Genomic DNA, 23,316 nt, shown 5'->3' with positions numbered 1-23,316 from the left:
GTGCTCATCACTAATTAATTAATTTATTTTCACAACACCTTTTATGAGGTGAGGGGATAGAATAATCCATTTTGGTGATGGGAAATTGAGGAGATGAATGATTAAGGTCAAAAGTAATCCCCTAATTTTGGGTGCCCAATTTGAGATGCAGAGGACCTGATTTTTCAGTGTACTTAGCATTATATAGCACTGTATATATTCAAAGCTTTGCTCATGTTGACTTCAGTTGCAACTGTGAGTGCTCAGCGTTTCTGCAAATCAGACCCCAGGGTCTCAAGTCAGGCACCCAGAGAATAGGGGACACACAATTGTTGACCATCTGTGAGAAGTTTGGTTTAAATGACTTGCCCAGCATCACACAGGAACTCAGGGCAGGGACAGAATCTGTTTCTCCAGGGCAGCGTTCAACTGCATTAATCATGAGACTCTCCTTTTTCTTCCTTGTTCACTGCACACATTCCAGCTTCTGCAGCTAATGTACAGGGGGCTCCTACAGACAACAGCTTCCTATACTACACAGCCATGATTCACCCCCAGAGCCGGTCCAGCCTGTGCACTGAGTGAGGCAGGTCCTGTGGAAAAAGTGTGTAATCATGAAATTAAAAACTGTGTGATAATGTATACGAACAAGGAGACCCAATTGAAATTACACAGACAACATTAATTCAGCATATCCTAACACTTGAACACTTTATTTTGCAGCCTTAATGTTCTTTTAAAATATATTTGTGTGTATTTATTTCCTAGGTACTTAAAGCAAACTGAAAAAGTACCTTCCCTCATGTGGCACCATATTGACACCTACATGATTCGTTAGCAAGGTTGGAGCCGTTAGGTCCCCCACACAACTTCTGCCCTTGAGCCCAGGCTGCTGATCTGCGTTAGTCACACACCGCACAGCCGGTGTCACCAATGGGTGTTAGAGGTAAAGGATCTGATCCTGGGCCCTGCTGAAGCCCACTGCAAAACTTACATTGACCTCAGCAGGAGCAGTGTCAGACCCAAAGACAGTAGCTGGCTGTTCCAGGAAGAGCTATTTAATATATATCCTGGTGCCTTGATTGTTCATTAGTTTTCACCTTCTAGATGGAAGCTCGGTGGCCCATCTTCGGATGCGGGGCATGGTTCTTCTCTGCAACCTGCTGCAGGTCTCCCTTGCATATTGTGCGTGCTTCTTAAGTGCAGAACTTGCACTTATGTCAGGAGGGAGTGAGCACAGAGAACAAGCAATGGAGCCTGCAACACAGTTGGAGAAGAGGATTCTGCCTCCAGCTTAGCAACCAGGGAAAAGGGAAAAAGTTCACAAACTATAAACACCGTTAGCCTGAAAACACCAAAGGAAATTCCCTTCCAAAAGCTGGGGAGTTGGTAGGAGGAAGCCCTCCTGAGCATGTCTGTGTTAAGCTCTGTAGAACTGGTGGAAGAGGGAAGCCAAGGCTGCTATGATCGAAGCAGGAAGGCTTTAGCAGTCATTTCATGGCTGAGTTGAATGCAGATGAGGCTTTGCTCACCTCCTCCACAGGGTCACCTATGTCTTCATGCCTGATTGTCCTGGGACTTGTGTGTGTGTGTGTGTGTGTGTGTGTGTGTAAAATACACACACCCACCCCCCACCTTTAGCCTTTCTGGTCATTTTGCTTCTGAAGACTTTCTTTGGGGCTGGTACTCTTATCCAGCAGGGGCGGAAATCCTTTCAAACTTCCTCTGGGAATTACGTGAATATCATCGGGTGTGGGAGAAATTTAGAATGAGTGATCAAATGTTTCCGTGTAGACCCAGAGCCCAGTACAGTCGTCTGCCTCTGTCCCCATTATGTGTAGTAAACATTACTGCCCTGTGGTTCTGGTTTTTGGCCAGATGATGATCGCTTGAGCTGGTCAGGAAATAGTTGAAGCCCATGAAAAATTTCATCAAACTAATTTTTTGTGGTTTCTTATCAAAATTTCCACTGCCACCTAATTTTTTTTTTTTTTTTAAAAGCTTTTTGGAGCTGAAAAACCATTTTCAGGCAGTTAAAGGTTGCTATCAAATCCCTTCTTCAGATTAAATGAGCCCAGTTCCCTCAGCCTCTCCTCATAACTCGTGCCCCTGCCCCCTAATCATTTTTGTTGCATTCCGCTGGACTCTTTCCAGTTTGTCCACATCATTTCTGTAGCGGGGTGCACAAAACTGGACACAATACTCCAAATGTGGCCTGACCAGTGCCGAATAGAGGGGAATAATCACTTCCCGTGATCTGCTGGCAGCACTCCTACTAATGCAGCCCAATATGCCATTAAGCTTCTTGGCAGCAAGGGCTCACTGTTGACTCCTATCCAGCTTCTTGTCCACTGTAACTGCCAGAACTGCTGCCTAGCCCGTCGGTCCCCAGTCTGTAGCTGTGCATGGGTTTCTTCCATCCTAAGTGCAGGACTCTGCATTTATCCTTGTTGAACCTTATCAGATTTCTTTTGACCCAATTCTCCAATTTGTCTAGGTCACTCTGTATCCTATCCCTACCTTCCAGCATATCTACCATTCCCCCTAGCTTAGTGTCATCCGTGAATTTGCTGAGGGTGCAGTCCACTCGGTTATTAATGAAGATGTTCAACAAAACCAGCCCTAGGACCGACCCATGAGGTACTCTGCTTGATACTGGCTGCCAACTAGACATTGAGCTGTTGATCACTACCTGTTGAACCTGATGATCTAGCCAGCTTTCTATCCACCTTCTAGTCCATTCATCCAACCCATACTTCTTTGACTTGTTGGCAAGAATACTGCAGGAGACCGTATCAAAAGGTTTGCTAAAGTCAAGGTATATCTCCTCCACCGCTTTCCCCACATCCACAGAGCCAGTCATCTCATCACAGAAGGCAATTGGGTTGGTCAGCTTGGTCATCCTTAAACCACTCACCCCACAAAGGGCCAACTTCCTCCAGGACACCACCAATTTCCTCCAGAAACTCTGCAGCATTATCAACTCCCTCAGAACACCATGCATGGATGTCACCTTGCTATACGACAACATCTCTCACAGTGACAACATTTGAGGCAGGCAGCTGTATCTACAAGACAATGGACAAGACTCAGATCTCCACCCCAGACACATCGCCAAACTCATCCATTTTGTCCTCACCCATAACAATTTTACATTCAATAAAGAATACTTCGTCCAAACCATGGGTACTAGGATGGCTCTCCAGTATGCTGACCTCTTCGTTGGCCACCTTGAGGAAGAATTTCTGGACAAATGTACCCCAAAACCAATGGTATACCGGAAATACATCATTGATATTTTCATCCTGTGGACAGACGACCTAAACTCCCTCATAGATTTCCACCACAATTTCAACAACTGCCACTCATCCATTAAACTCTCTCTAGAACACTCACACTCTAGCATGAACTTCCTGGATACCATGATCGGTTTCAACAATGGAACCCTACAGACAACTATATACAAGAAGTCCGCAAATCACCACACCTTCCTTCACAGATCCAGTGACCACCCAAACACACCAAGAAATCTGTTATCTACAGCTAGACACGTCGATACCACACAATATGCTCTTAGGAGGAGGTCATGGATATACACCATAACACACTCAAAACCACCTTCATTAAACAAGAACAATCCACCAGGGAAGGTGACTACACCATGGAATGGACTGCTAATTGTCACCTACCACCCCATACTGGAACCCATATGGATATCAAACAGTTACAACCCATACTTGATTGAGACCACATCCTGAAAGAAATCTTTCCTGTACTCCCTCTTCTGGCCTTCAAACAATGCCCAGCCTCTCCAATCTCGTCATCAGAAGCAAGGTCCCCACACCAGAACCCATGAACTCAAAACTGCACCAGATCCAGCGAGAACAACAGATGCAAAAACTGTAGACCTATCTCCACTGCTATGATGATCGACACACCTCCAGGATCCATGTTCTTGGATCACGATCCAGTTCTACACATGCCTATCACAACATGTGGTGTACATCAACCAATGCACTAAATGTCTCAATAGCCACCATGTGGGTGAAACCAGACAATCATTATGCTCTTGTTTTAACTCACACAGAAGAATGATAAGACAAAAACACCCTATTGCCTGAGGGGAAAACCCCACAAAGCGATCACTCTAGGTCTGAGCTCTGTCCTCATCCTCAAAGGAAAGCTGCACAACATCTTCAAAAGACTCATAGACTATAAGGTCAGAAGAGACCATTATGATCATCTGGTCTGACCTCCTGCACAATGCAGGCCACAGAACCTCACCCACCCACTCCTGTAATAGACCCCTAACCGAAGATTGAATTATTGAAGTCCTCAAATAATGATTTAAAGACTTCAAGGTACAGAGAATCCAGCAGCAAGTGACCCATGCCCCGTGCTACAGAGGAAGGTGAAAAACCCCCTAGGGCCTCTGCCAATCTGCCCTGAGGGAAAATTCCTTCCCGACCCCAAATATGGCCATCAGCTAAACCCTGTGCATATGGACAAGACTCACCAGCCAGACACCCAGAAAGAATTCTCTGTAGTAACTCAGAACCCACCCCATCTAACATCCCTTCAGAGGCCATTGGGCATATTTACCGCTAGTAATCTAAGATCAGTCAATTGCCAAATGAGGCTGTCCCTTAAACTTATCAAGCTCAGTCTTGAAGCCAGCTAGGTTTCTTACCCCCACTGCTTCCCTTGGAAGGCTGTTCCAGAACTTCACTCCCCTGATGGTTAGAAACCTTCGTCTAATTTCAAGTCTAAACTTCCTGATGTCCAGTTTATATCCATTTGTTCTTGTGTCCACATTGGTGCTGAACTTTTAACTCCTCTCCCTCCCTGATATTTATCCCTCTGATGTATTTATACAGAGCAATCATATTTCCCCTCAGCCTTCTTTTGGTTGGGCTAAACAAGCCAAGCTCTTTAAGTCTTCTCTTATAAGGCAGGTTTCCCTTTCTCGGATCATCCTAGTAGCCCTTCTCTGCACCTGTTCCAGTTTGAATTCATCGTTCTTAAACATGGAAGACCAGAACTGCACATAGTATTCCAGATGAGGTCTGACCAACGCCTTGTATAACAGTACTAGCAACTAACTATTTCTATTGGAAATGCCTCTCCTGATGCATCCTAGGACTGCATTAGCTTTTTTCATGGCCACATCCCATTGGCGGCTCATAGTCGTCCTGTGATCAACCAATACACCCAGGTCCTTTTCCTTCTCTGTCACTTCCAACTGATGCATCCCCAGCTTATAACACAAGTTCTTGTTATTAGTCCCTAAATGCATGACCTTGCACTTTCCACTATTAAATTTCATCCTATTTCTATTACTCCAGTTTACAAGGTCATCCAGATCTTGTTGTATGATATCCTGATCTTGCTCTGTATTAGCAATACCGCCCAACTTTGTATCATCCGCAAACTTTATTAACACACTCCCACTTTTTGTGCCAAGGTCAGTAATAAAAAGGTTAAATAAGATTAGTCCCAAGACCGATCCCTGAGGATCTCCACTTAGTAACCTCCCTCCAGCCTGATAGTTCACCTTTCAATATGACCTGTTGTTGTCTCCCCTTTAACCAGTTCCTTATCCACCTTCCAAATGAATTCCCATCTTTTCCAATTTAACTAATAATTCCCCATGTGGAATCGTATCAAATGCCTTACTGAAATCTAGGTAAATTAGATCCAATGCATTCCCTTGATCTAAAAATACCTGTTATCTTCTCAAAAAGGAGATCGGGTTGGTCTGGCACGATCTACGAGCCTGGGAGCTTGAATTCATAGCTTTGCTGGACACTAAGAGTCTGTCTACACAGCAGAGAAAAACCTATGGCTGGCCCGTGCCCGCTGACTTTTTCATTGCTGTGTAGACTTCCGGGCTAGGGCTGAGCCCGAGCTCTGGGACCCTGCGAGGGTGGAGGGTCTCACAGAGCCTGAATGTCTATGCAGCAGTTTTTAGCCCCACTGCCTGATCCTTGTGAGCCTGATTCACCTGACCCAGGGCAGCTGTGGTTGTGCCACCGGGTTTTTATCCCTGTGTAGACGTACCCTAAGAGTGCGTTTCCCAATGAAGCCCAATGAAGAGCTCCATGTTGCTCGAAAGCTTGTCTCTCTCACCACCAGCAGTTGGTCCAATAAAAGATACTACCTCACCCATGTTGTCTCAGTAAAAACGAGGAAGTAGGATTCCACATTTAGTGTCTCCCTGAGTTTCCTCTCAAGAGCGCTCAATTACCAAGTGAAAAGCTGGATTGGAGACGGGTTTTGGGATCTTGGGGCAGAAGCTGGAGGATGCAAAACTTCCCTTGGCACTCTTTGGTTGAGAGTCCTCCCCCATCCATCACAGGCCTCGCTCCGTTGCAGTACAGTTGGGTACTGAAATGCTCAGAAACGCTGCCCTTTGGAAGTGAGGGTACACAAACCTCTGGCCTTTGTGTAGGACTGTTCACCCCAGTGCGTTCCCACTGCGCTTTTCTCAGGCTTTTTTTCCTTTGTCCCTGCTTGCGGGTCTCTGCTACCCAGTATAAGGCCGGGGAAGGGGTGCGTGTGGTGGGGGTGTGCAGTATGGACTTGGCTGAGGGGGTCACTGCTCTGCTAGCCTGGCCACCCCACTTCCACCCCCTCCTCCAGCTTGGACCAGACTGGATGCCCGAAAAGCTTTTGTCTGTGTGTTGAGCACTGCCTCCAGCCCGCCATTCCCACATGGCGCACCTCCCTGGCAGAGCCTGCCATTCAGCAGCCATGGCTGAAAGAACCTTGGCTAATTACGCCAGTCTGGAAATTACCACTTTGCTTCATTCTCCCGCTGCTGGGGCCATTTGTGTGGGGACTGCAGTTAGATGGAACAAAGCCCCCCCCGCGGAGCAAGTCCTGGCCGAAGTGTGAAGCTACAGGTACGAGTGGGAAATGAAGGGAATAATTACCAGCTTCTCCAGGTGAAAGCCCTGTTAAACTTCAATAAGCCAATTAGGGGTGGAGGGAGAAAACCCTCCCCCCCCCAATAAGTGATTCCCACCAGGCAATTAATGGAAATCGTTTCATGGGAGGGGATGGGGGTGTTAGAAACGGCTGCTTAGAATTTGTCTCTCCCCCCCTTTTTTTTTCCTTTTCTCTTGAGGGGGAACTCGGTTGCAAGGAATGGTTCTGTCTCTCAATGCATAGCCCAACCTCTCAGCTCATTGTGTGGCCTGAACGGGCCTGGGGGGCGGCGGGCGGGGGAGAGAGGGAAAATGACAAGTAAATAAAGAAAAAGGAATCACTGGAGCTTTACACCTGGGCAGGCTTTGGAAAACCCAGCAATGTAATTCAGAGCCTCTTTGTATGCCTCTGTGTGTGTGTGTGGGCACCGGGCGCTGAGCCCCTGGGACCCGCTGGAGGGTGGGGTGCAGGGAGCTTTACCCCTGGGAGCTGTTGGAGATGCAGTGTGTGAGAGGGCAACCGTGATGAGCCACTGGAGACTGTGGGCATGTGGTGGGTGTTGGGGGTTAATCCTGGAGAAGGGGGATGGCATGTAAGGTGTTGAGTGTGCTGGGGATCGGAGGCTGAGTGCTTTGGGATCTGTGGGGGATATGCAGAGCTCTGAATGCTTCATCCCATGCAATGCTGGCCAGTGCCTAGGGAGCAAATAACTTTTGCGCCCCTTGTCCGGGGCCCCGTGTTCTGCTGCCGTTCAGCTGTAGCGCCGTGTGCTGGAATTCAGTTACTGTTAGTGCTGCCTTTTAAAAACACCATACCCCCTCTCCCCCAGGCAATTCCATAAAACTGCACTGAAATCATTTCATTCACTTGGGACAGGACGGAGGTTTCTGTCTGGATGTGGGCCCACTAACCCTGCCTCTACTGATGCCCCGTGGCGCCGTAGTGAAGATTGGAACGTGGCCTTCAGTATGGGCTTTACCTACGGGGAGGTTATTCAAATGTCTTTCTGGGGGATAGCGCACAAAGGTGGAATGGACAGAGCGTTCAAGTGCATGAAGGGTCGCTGTAATGGAGGAATAAAGGCTACCCGTTTCTTTGGTGCTACAGAGCGGAGTTAAGGTTGTTTGCGTATCGTCCCTGGCCATTCATTTCCCTGTTTCCCTTTGTTTAGGTTTATTTTCAGTTTAATCGTAACACTAGAAACTCAGGAAATTCAATGCTTCTCAATTACGTGAGACCTACAACGGTCTTGTAGGGTTTTTTTTAGCACGTCAGATACTGATGCATTTTCCACCTTCACTCAAGCATAATGGCCTTTGTCCGGAGATAGATGAAGTGTTGGCAAAATCTTGAAAATGGACTGACCTATTGTATTAATTTTGATGGAATGTATGGGCCAAAGATGTTAACATAACCCAGTCACCGTCCAGCATTAAACGGCTTTAAACGAGGTTCAGGCTTTGGTACATTTGCTTAGTAGGCAAACACACCATTAAAAATTCCTTTGTAAATCTTTTATGAAATATACAGAAAAGAAGGAAAAACAGTTACAGCATTTGAAATGTGACATGTCATTAAGGCCTTTGTATAACAACATCCCTCTTTCCCCTCCTCTTTAGCTGGAGAGAGTTTTTAGGGGAAAACCCCCCTGTCTGACAGCATCTCAGGTGGTATCAGAGATGATGATAACTGTCCTCTTGGGGGAAGAGAAGTTAGGTGAATTCGGCTGGAGCTGTCATGGCTGTTGTTGTTAATCTGCTCCTATTTCCTGGAAGACAAAATAAGACCAACACACACACCCACGAGAAAAGAACAGCAAAGGTAGAAAATGCAGCTTCTGTGTCTAGTGTTGACCCTCACCTGCAGCCTCACTGCTGGAGAAACGCAGGCACAGCACACGGTCTGATCAGCCACTCTGAGACCTGGCAAACTTGTACTAGTGTCGGGCTGTCTGGGGCATTGGTGGTTTTAGCTGCCTCTTTCTGATCACAGGCTCACAGCAATGTTGCAAAATATGTAGTCTTGGCTGGCTGACCCAGACGCTTGTTAGACAGAAGGCAAAAGGAGAGGGATGAGAAAGAGAAGAAATAAGGGGGAAGGAAAAGGACTCGTAGCAGGGGAAAGGTGCGGTGTGGTGGTGGGAAGGGACACAAAGTGTCATATTCCCTGTTGTGTTAGGGATTCAGCTGGAGCCGGTAGAGGTGGCAGTGGTATCTGGGTCCCTCTCTCTGGTTAGGACATCTCTCAGGCTCAGGATGATGAAGGTCTGGGGGCCCAGGAGACAGTAGGGGTGGCAGCCATGATAATGAAACTTTCTACAGCAGCCAGTTTTTCTCCCAAAGTCTCTTTCTTTAAGGATCCCAAAAGGGAGTAATGGCCAGAATAGCATGTTCCCTCATTATTTTCTCTACCAGTTAGGTCTAATTTCCAATACACCAATTTTGGTTCATTGATTTTCAGTTCTTGTTTACCAGGCATGATCTTAACACAGTCCTTGGGTGCTGTCAGTAGGCCTTTATGTTTGGATGAATTATCTTTTTGTCTCACTTTTGCATCTTTTCCCATCCACATTTGTTGTTCTAGATTTGATTGTGACATTTTATGAACTTTCACACACCTTTCACAGTCAAGCTCGCAGCTAGGATAGCTTTCTAGGCCCAGTTATCACAATAGACCTTAAGGTCAATAAGCAAGCTAGTGGGGTTGGGAAGTCAGGAGATTGTGAGAAGAGGGCAGATAAATGGAGGCAAACCCTAATGGCCTTTCCAGATTTCCACATTTCTGATTTTTGATATGTAGGTATAAGATAAGATGAGAAGAATATTGTGTAGTTTACTGTAACTTACTCATCTTTGGTTTGATGGCTTTAAGTGTGACTTCCCAGCTAAGAGATGTGATTTTCCTTATATTTAATTTGCAAGCCATAATGTCGGTGGACACGTCCAAGGTGAAAGCCCGGGTTACGTTAAGGAGTTGGTGGTGGGGATGGGGAAAGAACTATTTTAGTGCAGGTTTTCTGCCCCGTTCATAGTGTGTCTGTACGTGGCTCTCCAACCAGCACCAGGGTGAATACTCACGTCTGTCTCACGTTTGGTTAGGAACTTGCATCCTTTTGTAAATGCGATAACTCAGCTTAGTTTTGATGGGGGAAACAGTGGAGGGTAGGAGCGTGGAATATCTGGTTTTGGGGTGAGGGGAGAAGGGTAGGAAGGGGGTGAGTTGGAGAAGGTGAGAGATGGAAGAAGCCGAGAAGATGGAGAGGAAGGCGGTCGGTGTGGGATGAAGTGAAATTGGATATCCTGCCTTATGGGTATTTGCCGCTTCTTAGAGCTATGAGAGAAAGGACTTAAATTAGGACCGGAGAAGACTTTGTGGGGTTGTGGCTGGGGTGGGATGCTGGAGATGCCATAGGAGTACATCTCTTCTGTACAAAACAACCATTACCTATCAGATGAGGCCATGCAAGATCTTCAAGCCACGTGGTGAGAAGTAGTTATGTCAGACTTTGTATACATTTATAACAAATTTTCCCTTGTAAAATAGTTTTTATATATGAATTGAAGTAACTGTTGCCAGCTAGCAGCAGAATGAGTGTGGGCAGATCCGAATGATCAAGTTATTTTAGACATTCGAAAGCATGGAATATCAGGGTGAAGGCACTGTCTAAATATTAGTGTGAAAGAACACCCGGGTGAACAGATCAGGGCCCAGTTGTCTGGGTGACATCCAGATGTGATCCCGCCCTGAACGGCTTGCTCTTTATAAAGACATATAGGTGGGGAGGAGAGGAGGAATACAATAAATGCAAACAACTTAAGTTTGCCCTTGCGGAAAATAAAATAAAGTGCCACCGGTTGTTGGACCCTTGTTCTAGTCCTCCTAAATTGACTGGTCGCTTACTGGCGTCGCAGCAGAGGAGATTGCTGAGGCAGCGGCTTTACGGATCCGTATCCACGTGTAAGGGGCTTCCGTGTTGTGGGGAGAGAGCTTCAGTAGCACCTGGGGGCTGCTGCAGTCCAGTAGGGGTTACCCTGGCTGAATAGCTTCTTGCAAGCCCAGGGCCAAATGGATGTTTTCGCCCTCTGAATAGTGTTCCCAAACACAGCGAGCCATGCAGGATGGTGGACAGTGAATTAAAGAGCAGTGACCTGAAGCCAGAAGTTGGGAGCGTTCAGGCACAGACAGAAGGAAAATAGAGCAGCAGGAGAATCATGGAGCACAGGAATGAATTATCTCTGGAGCTGGTTGAGGCCCGAGGCTGGAGGTATTTGGGGTCCTGTTAATTGGCTCATGGGAACTGCACTGGGATCCTGTCCTTCACAGTACTGGGGGCCAGACCGAATGGGCTACCTGGAGATTCTCCTGGCCCTGCCGTCTGTGAGTCTCGTAAGATTTGGTGAGGGAAGGAGACCCGGAGAGGGACAAAGTGATGGAGCTAGAGACTAAGAGAGCGACCCAGTCAGTAATAGAGAAGAAAAGGAGGAACGGAAAGGTCAAGACGACAGCTCCAGCTGCACGAAAACAACCTGGAAACAGTGAAGCGAGAGTTTCATTTCTGGAATGGCCTGGAGTTCAACCCTGAATGTGAGGCTCCTCTGCTCCAGCTCAGGCCTCAGGGTTATGGCTTTTCCACCATCTCCACAATGTACTTCTCAGACGACATGCAAATGCCTGCGGTCTGGGGACCGGCTTTGCAGCCTTGCACGAGGGCAGAGTGCAGCGTGTGAGTGAGTTATTAGCCTGCCTCTCCAGGTCTGTGTTGTCAGTGCTCCTAGCGTTTCCTCTTGTGGAGAGAAGAGGTTGTAAATTCTGAGAGCTCGCTTGGTCTCCTCGCACGTGCTTTGGTTCCTCTTTACCCGGAGAGTACCTGACAGGATGCTGATAGCGACTGGGCGGAGCTCTTCTGTAGCTCCTCTGTGTGCAATTTACGAGGCATGTCTGGAGTGCTGGCTGATGGCTGTGGAAATACTGTGCCGTTTGCACAGGACTGAAGGGAGCAACATCTAATATGCCCAGCATCCCTCGTTCCATTCCTGGGTCAAGCCGTGCAGTTCGCCACCGCCCTTTGTCGATAAATAACATAGAAGTACATTGCCAAGCAAATTAAAATTAAAGAACAGAATTTAGGCTCTCCGGGAGGCCCCGCACTGGCATTCCAAGGGGGCTGCGGTCTGCGTGTGAGGTGTATAGACTGGGCCCAGCACTGGAACGACTGAGTGATGTGCATCAGGACTGAGGTGCACTGGAGAACGCCGTGGGAACCCAGCACCATGAAGCAGGAAATGCTGTTGTTGAAACCTGAGGAGCATTGGCAGAGCAGTGAGGGATGCTGGGAAGGCGGGCAGGTGCCATCCTGTTCCAAGTTCTGGCCAGCTCTGTCACGTGCCGTCAACTTCTCCAGCATTTTCGTTCCTAATTTTCTTGTCCTAAACAGGCTTCTGTTCCGTTTCCTTCCATAGAGGGGTAACCTGGCCCACTAACAGCTGCCAAGCTTTCGGTACATCTGCCCTTCCCATTGATGTACCTTACTGAGAGCTCCCAATGCTAATGATTCTCTGGTCTGCTAAGACCACCTGTGCTACTGAAGTTGCACAAAGTAACCTTAACCTGACCCAGAGGTGGCTGGTGGAAATTCCTCCTGTGCAGGGGAACTCGCTCGCAGTGTCTGAGCACAGCACAGAGGGAGCGGAGAACCAAGGCCAAAGGATTAGCATGTTCTTTGAATTTGCTTCTGTGCCTTTCCACACTTCCCTTGAGGTCCTCTTGTTGGAAGCAGGAAGATTGGTCAGGGACAGTTTACCTGAGATCCTACTTCTGCTGTATTTAATGGGGGGAAATCTCTCATTGACTTCAGCGGGTGCCGGAGGAGAGCTTAGGGATACATTTCCTTTCATTGTGAATGATAACGGAAATACCTTCTTGTCACATGCCATCACCTTTGACTTGTTAACTTGGCCATTCTCTATGCTGCAGGGTTTCTTTACATTGTATCTTTATTTCTCTGTTGAATACATTTCAGTCAGTCCCCTACTGATTAAAGGGACTTGGTAGACTTTGAGACACAGAGTGTAGCATGATGGGTACATTAGTAATGCTGTAGAGAGAGATTTGTGGGCTTCAAGGTGGTCAGAAGGGCTCGGTATTGACCTCCTTGAATGTTTTCATTTATTTGCCCACAAACTGCGTTTTCTTTCTGAAGCACATGCTTCAGTCTCTTTTCTGAACAGTTTGTATATATATTATTGTGTATATATTGTATATAGCATATATTCTATACAGTCATTTTGGGCACCTTCTGTGTCGGTTACATTGGCAATAGCAAAGCCTCTCGTGGATTTACCGGCTTCTCTGGCAACTTTAGAAAGCTCTGCTTGGAGTAGGTTGGTCTTTGGAGAAGTTGGAGAGTGGTTGTTGTGAATGTTGTTCTGGTCGCAGAGGAAAAGCTTCATCGAAGTGGAAGGCTTTGCGGTGGTGGGGTTCTAGATTTGTGCGGTCTCCTAGAATCCTAGAAGATCAGGGTTGGAAGGGACCTCAGGAGGTATCTAGTCCAACCCTCTGCTTACAGCAGGACCAACCCCAACTAAATCATCTCAGCCAGGGCTTTGTCAAGCTGCGCCTTAAAAACCTCTAAGGATGGATATTCCACCACCTCCCTGGGCAACTCATTCCAGTGCTTCACCACCCTCCTAGTGAAAACGTTTTTCCTAATATCCAACCTAGATCTCCCCCACTGCAACTTGAGACCATTGCTCCTTGTTCTGTCATCTACTAAAATTAGTTTCCTCTGGAAGCTCTCTGCAGCTAGATCCTTGGCATGGCTTGTCCTCCATTCTTTCACCCTTTGTTCGAGGTTTTACGATCTGCATCATCCCAGAGGATCACAAGTGTCCCAAGAGCTGCTGTTCATAGCTATGGATGCAGTCTCTATTGTAGCTGAGACCTGACGTATTTAGTGACTGGGAAGATTAGACCAAGGCCTTCAACTGGCAGGGGAAAGGGACTGGAAGCCACTGGAGGGACTAGAACATATGCTCAATTATGCAAAGTATGCCCTGAACTGTGGAGGCGATGGGAAGCTGTGTTCTGCACCAGCTAAGCCAGAGAGTCATAGAGTTTTTAAGGCCAGAAGGGACGCATCAGATCATCTAGTCTGACTTCCTGTGTACCACTGCATCTTGGTGTCCGGCAACCAGCCACTCTACAGTAATGCACTGTGTGCAGCCCCGCAACCTCACACTGCCTTCAAAACCAACCCTGCTATACCACGTGTGGCGCAGACCTTGCCCCGGGTTCCCATCCAGATGCAGAATCACTGCCACCTTGCGGCTTAGTGCTCGTGATCACCCCTACAGCTCACCCGGGATGTGCGGCACACGGGGATGACCTTTTAATAACAGCCCCATTTGCACATGCAAATGTGTTGATTGAATTCAGCTGGAGGTTCCTAAGTGGGGTCTGCTGCTTACAGCCCGTCCAGTGTTTATTTTTGGTCCAAAATAGAGCAGGCCCGCCACAGTGTCCATCTGACCCAGCTGTTGCCGTTGGACTACTGCTGCGCACACTTCCATAGAGAGCGGGAAACCCAGAGTTAATCAAATAAAATTAAATGCTGCTGATTTTTTTGCCTGTGTCGGTAAGTGACATCAGGAGAAAGCAGCCTGCTCTCTCCCTGGCCGTTTGCATTTCTCCCTTTTGTGTGTCTGTCCTGTCAGAAAAGCCTCATGCTCCAAGGTGCTGGAATCTCCTACACAGAGTTTTTCCTCTTTTCTTTCCACCCCTCCCATCTTTCACAGTGTTGTTACTGTTGCAACTGCTTCCTCCCCCTTCTCCCCCCAGTTCTTCAGCAGGGGCCGCACCGAGTTTGTGTGACCTTAGCACTATGTTCATGCTGTAGGAGTTACCTTCCATAATGATGTCAACTGATTAGGTTAGCCGGATAGTGGCAGCCCCGGCGATCAGAAGTGACATGTTCTAATGATTCGCCTTAGCAGGCTGCGTGTAGGGGGAGCATCAAGCGGTTTAGGGGGGAAGGGGGTGGGAAGGCAGGGGTCCCCGCAGGTGCCGACAAAGACTTTGACCTTTGCTGCTATAATATCAGTGTTTCACAGGGAGGGCGGTTCGGTAACCCACTTTCAGCCCATCAAAAATTGATTTAATTGCAATTTTTTCCCCCAATTAGGAGCACTGGAGCTTGACTAATTGGAGTAATAGAGAGTAATAAGGCTCCAATAAAAAGCCTTCCTCTGCCTCCTTTGTATCTTGTGTCATCGCCTGTCAGAGGTCAGAGAGCTTGCATATTCTATTAGGCAGAGGTGCCTTCATTTGTACAAATTAGTTTACCCAACAGTAATTAAAATGCCAGTGCGGGTCGGGGAGAGCTGAATACAATTGATGGGCACGTTGGTGAAGGATTTGACAGCTTCGGTGGCCTCCCTTGCCAAAGCGTGTCAGTGCCGAAGCAAAGGCTACACAGCCCACAGACTTGTGCGATTAGCGTTGCAGCACCGCGAGCCTCTCCCGCGTTCTCTCCTCTTGTCTGAGACGCTCACTCCCCTTCTCTGTGGACTCTCTTCCTCCCCACATGCCTCTGATTCCACTTTCGTTTGTCCCATCCTCTCACCCGTTCTCTGCTCTGCCTCACAATCTTCCTACAGCTTCCCTGCCGGACCCTCCCCATTCCCAGCTGCCGGGCTCTGGGGAGTAGTAACTCCTTTGTTTCTCGGTACGGTGATTCTCCGTATACAATAATCTCCAAAATGGAACAACTATGTCCAAGGCGAGAGGGAGGGGGATAAGGAAAGAAAAGGAGCTTGCACGTGTCAACTGGAGTCTGGAATCCAGATACCTAAAGAGCAGAATGGGGCTGGGGAAGCAATCTGTTTACAGTACAGAGAAAGGGCATAAGCCTGGGGCACGGTGGAGTGTTAGAAAAGAAGGTTAAGTTGGATGCTAGCGAGCAATTGTTTACCTGGGGCTGTTGGAGGTGTTAGCATAGCACCTCAACTGGAGTTGATCCCGCAAGCGTTTAGTTTGGCAGTGGAGAAGGCATGGACCAGCAAAGGGTCTTACGCCTTTATAGCCATGACCGGTCCCAAGCGCTTGGCAAAGGATGTGAGTACCAGAACCACTTCCCCTACCACTGAAAGGTAGCCACCTCTGGCCAGTTGTGTTAACAGCTCACATCACCACTAGGTAGCCATTTAGGAGAGGAAGTGAAGAGAGAGACTGTGATCAGTTGAAGCTGCAGGGGGAATTTAGAGAGACAGAGCTGGAATTCTGGCCCAGCTGGAATTTAGCCAGGGTACTCCAACTAGTGCCAGAAATGCCGTGCGATCTTTGATGATCACAAGTCAGTGAGATGAGAGAGCTGTGCTTTGTTTCTCCTCCAGAAATAGCATCAGAATACTCTCCCGCTAACCTTTTTTTTGTAGGGGGTGATCGCCCATAAAACGCCCACTCTGTGGTAGGTAGGGTTTGTAGCTGGAGATGGACTGGCCTTCGGGGGGACTTGTATTTCTTCCCATCCAAGGTGTTCTGTGGTGAATTATAAACATCTTCAAAAGGGTAAAGAGACCCTTGCTTTAGCCAGTGCAAAGCAGATGGCATACGACGCTGGTGCAATAATTGGGAACAAATGCCAAGTGACGTCCCCAATCCTCCTGGGTGAATCCCTCCGGGCGGTGCAGAAGTGGAAATGCAGTTACTGCTGGCTTGCTAGTTCTGCCTCCTTTGGGCCGTACCAGGCGGTCCTGACATGAACATGAGTGCCCGACTGTCACTCATTTCACACTAGGAGAGGAGCCTTCTGGAGAGAACATATTGGATGAGACTGAAGAGTCCTCCCAACTGGGCCTTCCATTGTCCTGTGAAGGAGGAACATCCCGAGAGGCACCATCTGTTAGAAATCCCATCTGAATGTCTGGATTTGTCTTTAAGTGGAACGTAGGAATTGCCAGAGGCTGGATTCGGCTAGTCCAGTATCCTGTCTGAGATAGGGGAAGATGTAGGAACCCCGCAGAAACACATGTGGGGTAATCTGCCCCCACATTCTCACCTGATCTCTGTAGTTAGAGATGGGCTTAAGCTCCCTGGCAAAAATTCTTATTATAAATATAAAAACTGGATATTCTTGATTATTCACATAAATGTCCAGTCCCTTCAGAATCTTGTTTAGTGTTTGTCCTCAACAGCCTTCCCTGGCAGTGAATTCCACAGTCTAATTACGTGTTGTGTGGAAAAAAATATTTCCTTTTATCGGTTTAGCATTCTCATGTGTTTAATTTCACTGAATGCCCTATTGGTCTTGTTCTTGTGTTGCCGAACAGGGAAAACCAAAGTTCCCCATGTATCTTCTCTAGACACCACATTTCCAGAGAAGATATCATGTCTCCTCTCAAAAGTAACAAGCCCAATCTTTTCACTCTCTTCAGAGGAGAGTTTTTCCAGCCTTTGGTCATTCTCGTCTGTCTACAGTGATCCCCAGGTCCCTTTCCTGAGCTGATAGTTAATTTAGAACTCTAAGATCATAGAAGATGAGGGTTGGAAGGGATCTCAAGAGGTCATTTAGTCCCACCCCCTGCTCAAAGCAGGGCCAACCCAACTAAACAATCCCAATATATATGTGTGTAGCTTAAATTTGTCCTTCCAATATCCATTACTTAGTATTCATCATAACTGAATTTCACTGGCTGTATGTTGCCCTTTCACCTGGAGTGCAGTTAGTTTTGGTGAAGGGAACCAGACTAGCAGGCCTGAAGACTGAAGCCCTCTGTCTAGGGCAATGGCTTGTCCTCCATCACCGAAAATCTCCTCTAGGAGTTCAGTCTGCATGAGCTTCAAGCATTCTTTGATCTCTAGCACTCCACTGCCTGGGTCTGCTTCCTCCACTGCTCCCATTAACACCATGTCGATCCTTTTCTTTAATCTCTGCAGTGAAAGTCCCCCAACGGCAGTGCCTCCCTTGGGGGAAACCTTGTCCCGCTGCTGTTTGCAGCTGAGACTTTCCTATAACTCTTGTTCATCAGGTTGCATCCTTCTGGGCTGGCAGGTATTGGAGTCTCTCTGAACTGCCGCCATCCAGTTCGAGAGCACTAGAGTGGAGCAGCCCAGGGAGTCGGAAAGCAGCCGTTTTCGGGTAGGGCAGCAGCTGGTGGGAAGCTCTTTAGATGATGCTTTATCGAGTTGGGACTCGGGCAAGACTGGGAGTAATCCCTACCACAGATTGGTGGGCAGTCCGAATGGCCAGAATGGCAGGGATTAGACCTCGCGGTTCCTCCCACATCTCCCTTCCTATTGATTTACCTCCATGCTAATTTAGACCTGTGGCTGCGGTCAAAGGGGCTTGTTGCATACCTTCTGTGTCTGCAAAGCGAGGGGCTTCTCTTGGGGTCTGTGTTGTTTTTTTTTAAAAAGGAAAAAATCTTAAGAACCCAATTGCCTGCTTGACTGGTTCCCGAGCTGCTATTATGTTTCTAAGCACAGTAATTGGCTTTACTAGTTATTAATGGATTATGTTGAAGGGAAAAAAGAGACAAAACCCAACACCTAGCTTTGTAGTTCTGGGCTTCATTGACCAAAATGCTGTTTACGAAATTGGGGTCAATTGCAGAGTTGTCGAAGTGACTCTGTTTTGTGCCGCTCTGTACTTACCAGCCTGTCAGCATTTCCATTCTAACACCCCTCCCGGCTATTCTTCAGGGAGCTGGCAGGAAGCAACTTGGGCAGGAAACCGGGCCTGCAGCGTATCGGTCCAAGAGCATGTGAGGTTGGATCACATCTGAAAAGCGAATGCTGCGCTGATTTTTCTTTTTTAAAGTGACATGGTGGCCACCACCAGCTGCTTCAAAGAGGCTTTCCCCCACCTCCTGTAACTGCTTTAGAGTGTGTGGTGCTGTCCCCACCCCTTTCTGAAGATGTATTTGCTGGGTGCTATGGTTTATGGCCTGGGGAAGGCTGATCTTCCAGCTGAAACATAGGGGCAAGAAGACAGAAAAGCCTGGGTTCCAATCCAGCTTCACCACAGACTTGTGGGAGTCATTTTTCCCTCTCTGTGCCTCAGTTTCCCTTTTTGTAACATGGGGATAATGCTTGCCTACCTCACAGAAGGCTGAAGATGAATTCATTAGTTGGTTAAAGCACTCTGAAACCCTCTCCCTGGTGGAAACTGTGATAGGCCAAGAGATTTCTTTAAAAAATTATTATGGCTATTTTAACAGTTTTGCTGTTGACACCCATGGTTCCTTATCCCGGTGTGCTCTTTCAGCTGTCAGTCATTCTGTAGCATCCCAGAGTGCATTAAAGCGAAGCTTGCTAGCAGTCTGTGTGACTCTGTTCCCTGCATTTGAGTTATCCCCATCACAGTGATTTTGCGGGGGTATATTCTTGGTAGTTGGTAACAAACGAGACATTCTGAAAGATAATTTATAGCAAATCTTGTTGTAAGTTGATGATTTTCTGGTTCAGGATGGAGGCTGGTTCAAAATGAGCAATGTGGAGAATTGCTGCACACGACTGCCTGTCTTCAGGTAGAGGTCCGGGACTGGGTCAAGACCAGGGATTGTCGAGTGACTTCTGGAGCCCAGAAGTACAGCGTATCTACATTCATCGCGTGGAACTTCTGAACTGATGCTATAGCAAAGTGTGACTGAAGCCACGTAATACTGCAAGAGAGTCCAACTGGTTATAGTTGTGGGTGTTTCTGACAGGCTTCTGGCCTGTAGCTGCTGTGGAAAGCTGCCTGTGCTTTTTGCTGGCTACTTTGATGCATGACCATGAAGCAAGACCTCTAGCAGACAATAACCGTGGAGTTTGTGCAGGGTCTTCCAAACAGCATACAGTTAGGTTGAGTATATAGGGGATATTTTGAGCATTGTGCTAGTGGTGGTGGTGTTGAGGAGGTGCTTTCCCACGAGTCCTGTGTCCCCACACAGCTCTACCAACTCTGCTAAGTCCTGACCTGCAGCATCCTCTGCTGTTCCAGCCCTGGCTTCCTCTGCAGTGTTGTGTGTCTTGGCCAACTAGTGGAGAGCTGGGGTAAACATCCTCAAAACCAACTCCTTCTCTTCCCCCAGATCCCTCCTCAAAACTCTCCTTTGCCGCGCCGCCACTAAGAAAACATGACAGCAGTTAGACTGCGGGTGTGCTGAGACTACTGCCTGTCATGCTGACCTGGATTTTCTCATTGGTTCCTTGTACTCCTCTGTCAATCGCTGTATCCATCTGTTCTCTCTTGTCTTACGCTTAGCCTGCGAATTCCTTGGAGCAGAGACCGTCCCTTTCACCTGTGTCTGTACACGCACCTAGCACACCATCCCGGCCCACAACTGGGGCTCCTACGCACTGTGATGAGACAAATAGAATAATAAAGTTCTTTGTGTCTTTGCTGTTTCTTGCCCATCAAGGCAAAATAGAGGCTTATCTCCTCTTGCCCTGAATCAGTAACATATTCCATATAATGCATCTTTTCTTCACATGCCAAAGGGAGATGGCTAATGCTGTTTTGTTTTTTGACAGTTCTTTTGTGACTGGGACAGCATGCTGTGGACACACATCCCCGCTGAGAATCTGGGACTTAGAGAGGTAAGAGAGGAATCCAGATCTTCCTGGGCATGTTTCATTTTGGGATGTGAGTGGGAGAAGAGAAGGGCACAGCTGAGGTTGCCTGTAACCTGACTGCTGTCTGCAGTTTGCCAACTTTGTCATTTGTCAGCCATGGGGAAAAGGAAGGTTTGACGGTGGGATCTCAAGAAAAGTGACTCTTAATTCCTCATCCTAAGGGGTGGGGGAGAGAGTGGGAGTTTCAGGGTAGGCATGGGACAATTCAACTTTGAAAGATGGACCCCATGCAAAATGTGGAGCCAGAGAGAGTGTGCAGAGACGAGGCCAAGATTGGAATGGGGTGGTAATGGAGAGGGGCGAAAGAGAATCTGAGATCAGAAATTGGGAGTGGGGGATGACGCAAACTTAAGATGGACATCTAAAAAACTTCCCTGGGGAAACTATTCCACATCCTGAGATCTCAGTTAGGAACTGAGACATGGGACTCTTAAAATGACTGGAGAAAGCACTAGAAATCCTGCTATTGTGGATAATTCTGCATTTGCAGAGATGGGCTGGGTGATCGAAAAGGGCTTCTTCCACCTCTGCCCCCGTGAATCTGTGAGCTTCAAACCTGATGCCTGCACAACCATGTCCAGTAACCTTCTTTGTCTTAGCCATATCCTAGAAAGCAGCTTGTTTAGTGAATTGAACGTTTCAGAAGCCCCTTGCTGTCATACAACTCCTGTATATTCTTCTGGCTTCTGAAGATAACAGGAAAGACACGGATATGTACAGAGAACAGGAAATCCCCTCAGATTTTGTTCCTCAGAACACAATTCAGCAGAGATGGTGTGAAGCTGTCTTACTGTACTTAAATTCAGGCCTTAATATACAATGTCTTTGGCTCTGAAAGTCCCCTTCTCCCCCGAGCCAGGGACGCCAAATGTATGTGCTCAAACATTCCAGTCAAAGGGATTGTGTAGCCTGTCTTGTTTTACTACAAAGATCAGACTGGCTGCGATTTTTTTTCTTGAGTAGATAAAGGAGAACCAGTTGACATAGTTTATTTTGACCATGCAAGAACAAGGGGGGTGGGGGATATTCAATGAAATTAAAAAGGTGGGAAATTCAAAACCCATAAAAGGAAACACTTTGTAGGCATGCAGTTTGCCTGTGGAACTCATTGCTACAGGAAGTAATTGAGGCCAAGAATGTAACAAGATTCAAGAAGGGATTGGACATTTATGTGACTATCAAAACTACCTAGTTATAATTCATTATAACAAATCTAGGAAGGGGTAGTAAAGCCTGTTTAAGGAGGTAAGTCAACCTCTAACTAGCAGAGAGCAGGATGAGACTTGGAGGGCAGATTATTCCACATCTGCTACTGTGGGTTTCTTGCACCTTCCTCAGGACCATCTGGTGGTGGCCACTCTCAGACTGGATATTGGCCTAGATGGGTCTGGGGTACAATCCAATTTGACAGTTCATATGTTTGGAATAGCCCCATAGATGACAGAGATGGAAATGGTCACCGTGGCCACTCTGAGTGTTACCTGCTACCTGTTCTCCAGCATTTCGTCCAGCCCTATTTCGACATGGGACTTCTACTCTTTCCTCTGGGAGATTGTTTCACAGTCAAATAGATCTCAGTGTCGGGAACTGTTCCTTGATATACAGCCTATATCTTCCTTTGCTCAGTTTCATCCCAGCAGTCCTCATTGTACTGCCTTGTGCCATAGGATCTAGTTTTGCCTCTGTGACATCTATGCTGTCTCTTGAGAGTACTTGTAGATATCCTGTCCTCTCTCCTCTTTGGTTACCTTTTAGTCAAGCTATGAGGGCTGAGCTGTCTTCCCAGCTAAATCATCCTTCCAAGCTGTCGAGTTACTCTACTTAAATTTACGTGAATTCTTTCCAGTTTGCCAACATTTCTCTGGCATGGAGACGCCGAGGGCCGTGCACAGTATTCCAGGAGCCGTTGGGCTAGAGCCGTATGATTTTGGACATCTGAAGGTCTAGTTCTGCTGAGCAGTTGCTGCTTGAGTTCACCATGGTGAAGGGTTGGGTAGTAAATTAGTTAATGTGGTAACCCAAATGTGGCCGAGGATAATGATCTAGGTCTCCGCATATAGGCTGTTGGAGCGTAATGCCATCTGTTAAAGCTCTGGCCGGAGGGCTCTCGATATGCTGGGTTCCAGGCCTGCAACTGAACTGAAGGGAAGTTTGAGGTTGACAGCTTGGCGGGGGTCTCTGTGTACTGATGAGTGAGCAGCAACTGCATGACGGTCATACAAGCCCAGCACACGATGGGTTTGCTCCACTTGGCCTGGAATAGCAGGGGGGCTTGCACATCAGAATCGGAGGGTGGGAGGCTGTGGGTTAGGGTTGAGAGGCATCAGAGCTGTATCTGCAGGGACCACAGGGCCGGCATGTGTGTCATGTGTGTCAGGATTGAGGGCACTGGCAGAGCTGGGGGGGGGGTTTCAGGGCCAAGAGAGAAGTGATTCTTGCCCGTTGATTTACAGACACCGTCCACTGGACCTGGCTGAAGACGCTGCTATTTTATAGTTGTCATGAGTGCTTTGATTTTCCAGGTTTGTTATATCTTGAAAGAAAAACAAAGGCACTGTTTGTAATGGATCCCATCCAGAACGCACCCTGGGCACAGACTCTTGGGGGAACTGGCTGGTGAGCTGTTTAATGTCCAGACCTGGTGCTTAGCTGTTGAGGTGACGGGCGCCTCTGAAATATCGAAGGTGCATGGATGGGCTCTGAGACCCTGGTTGGTGGTGCTCTGGCCTCCTGTCTTTGTGACCGTCTCCTGGTGCCTCTCGAACGGAAGCATTTGCCAGGGGCGAGGGGCCG

General features: G+C 47.6%; 1 protein-coding gene across 2 annotated transcripts in view; it reads left to right on the top strand.

Annotated features, from left to right (window-relative positions):
- Positions 1–23,316, top strand: part of FBXW4 (F-box and WD repeat domain containing 4) — an 87,920-nt gene that overhangs the window by 44,812 nt on the left and 19,792 nt on the right. Inside the window, exon 6 of one of the 2 annotated variants that reach the window (XM_067537109.1) lies at positions 20,422–20,487. The exons of the other annotated variant lie outside the window; for it this stretch is intronic. Within the exon in view, the coding sequence (XP_067393210.1) occupies positions 20,422–20,487 (66 nt within the window). The remainder of the gene's footprint in view (positions 1–20,421; positions 20,488–23,316) is intronic. 2 annotated transcript variants of the gene reach the window in all.

This window comes from Emydura macquarii, unplaced genomic scaffold, assembly GCF_026122565.2.
Source record: "Emydura macquarii macquarii isolate MOO-44397 ecotype Brisbane River unplaced genomic scaffold, CSIRO-AGI_Emac_v2 contig_3692, whole genome shotgun sequence".
Classification (NCBI taxonomy): Eukaryota; Metazoa; Chordata; order Testudines; family Chelidae; genus Emydura; species Emydura macquarii.
Note: the sequence above shows the minus strand (reverse complement) of the source record. Positions and strands in the feature narration are given on the sequence as shown.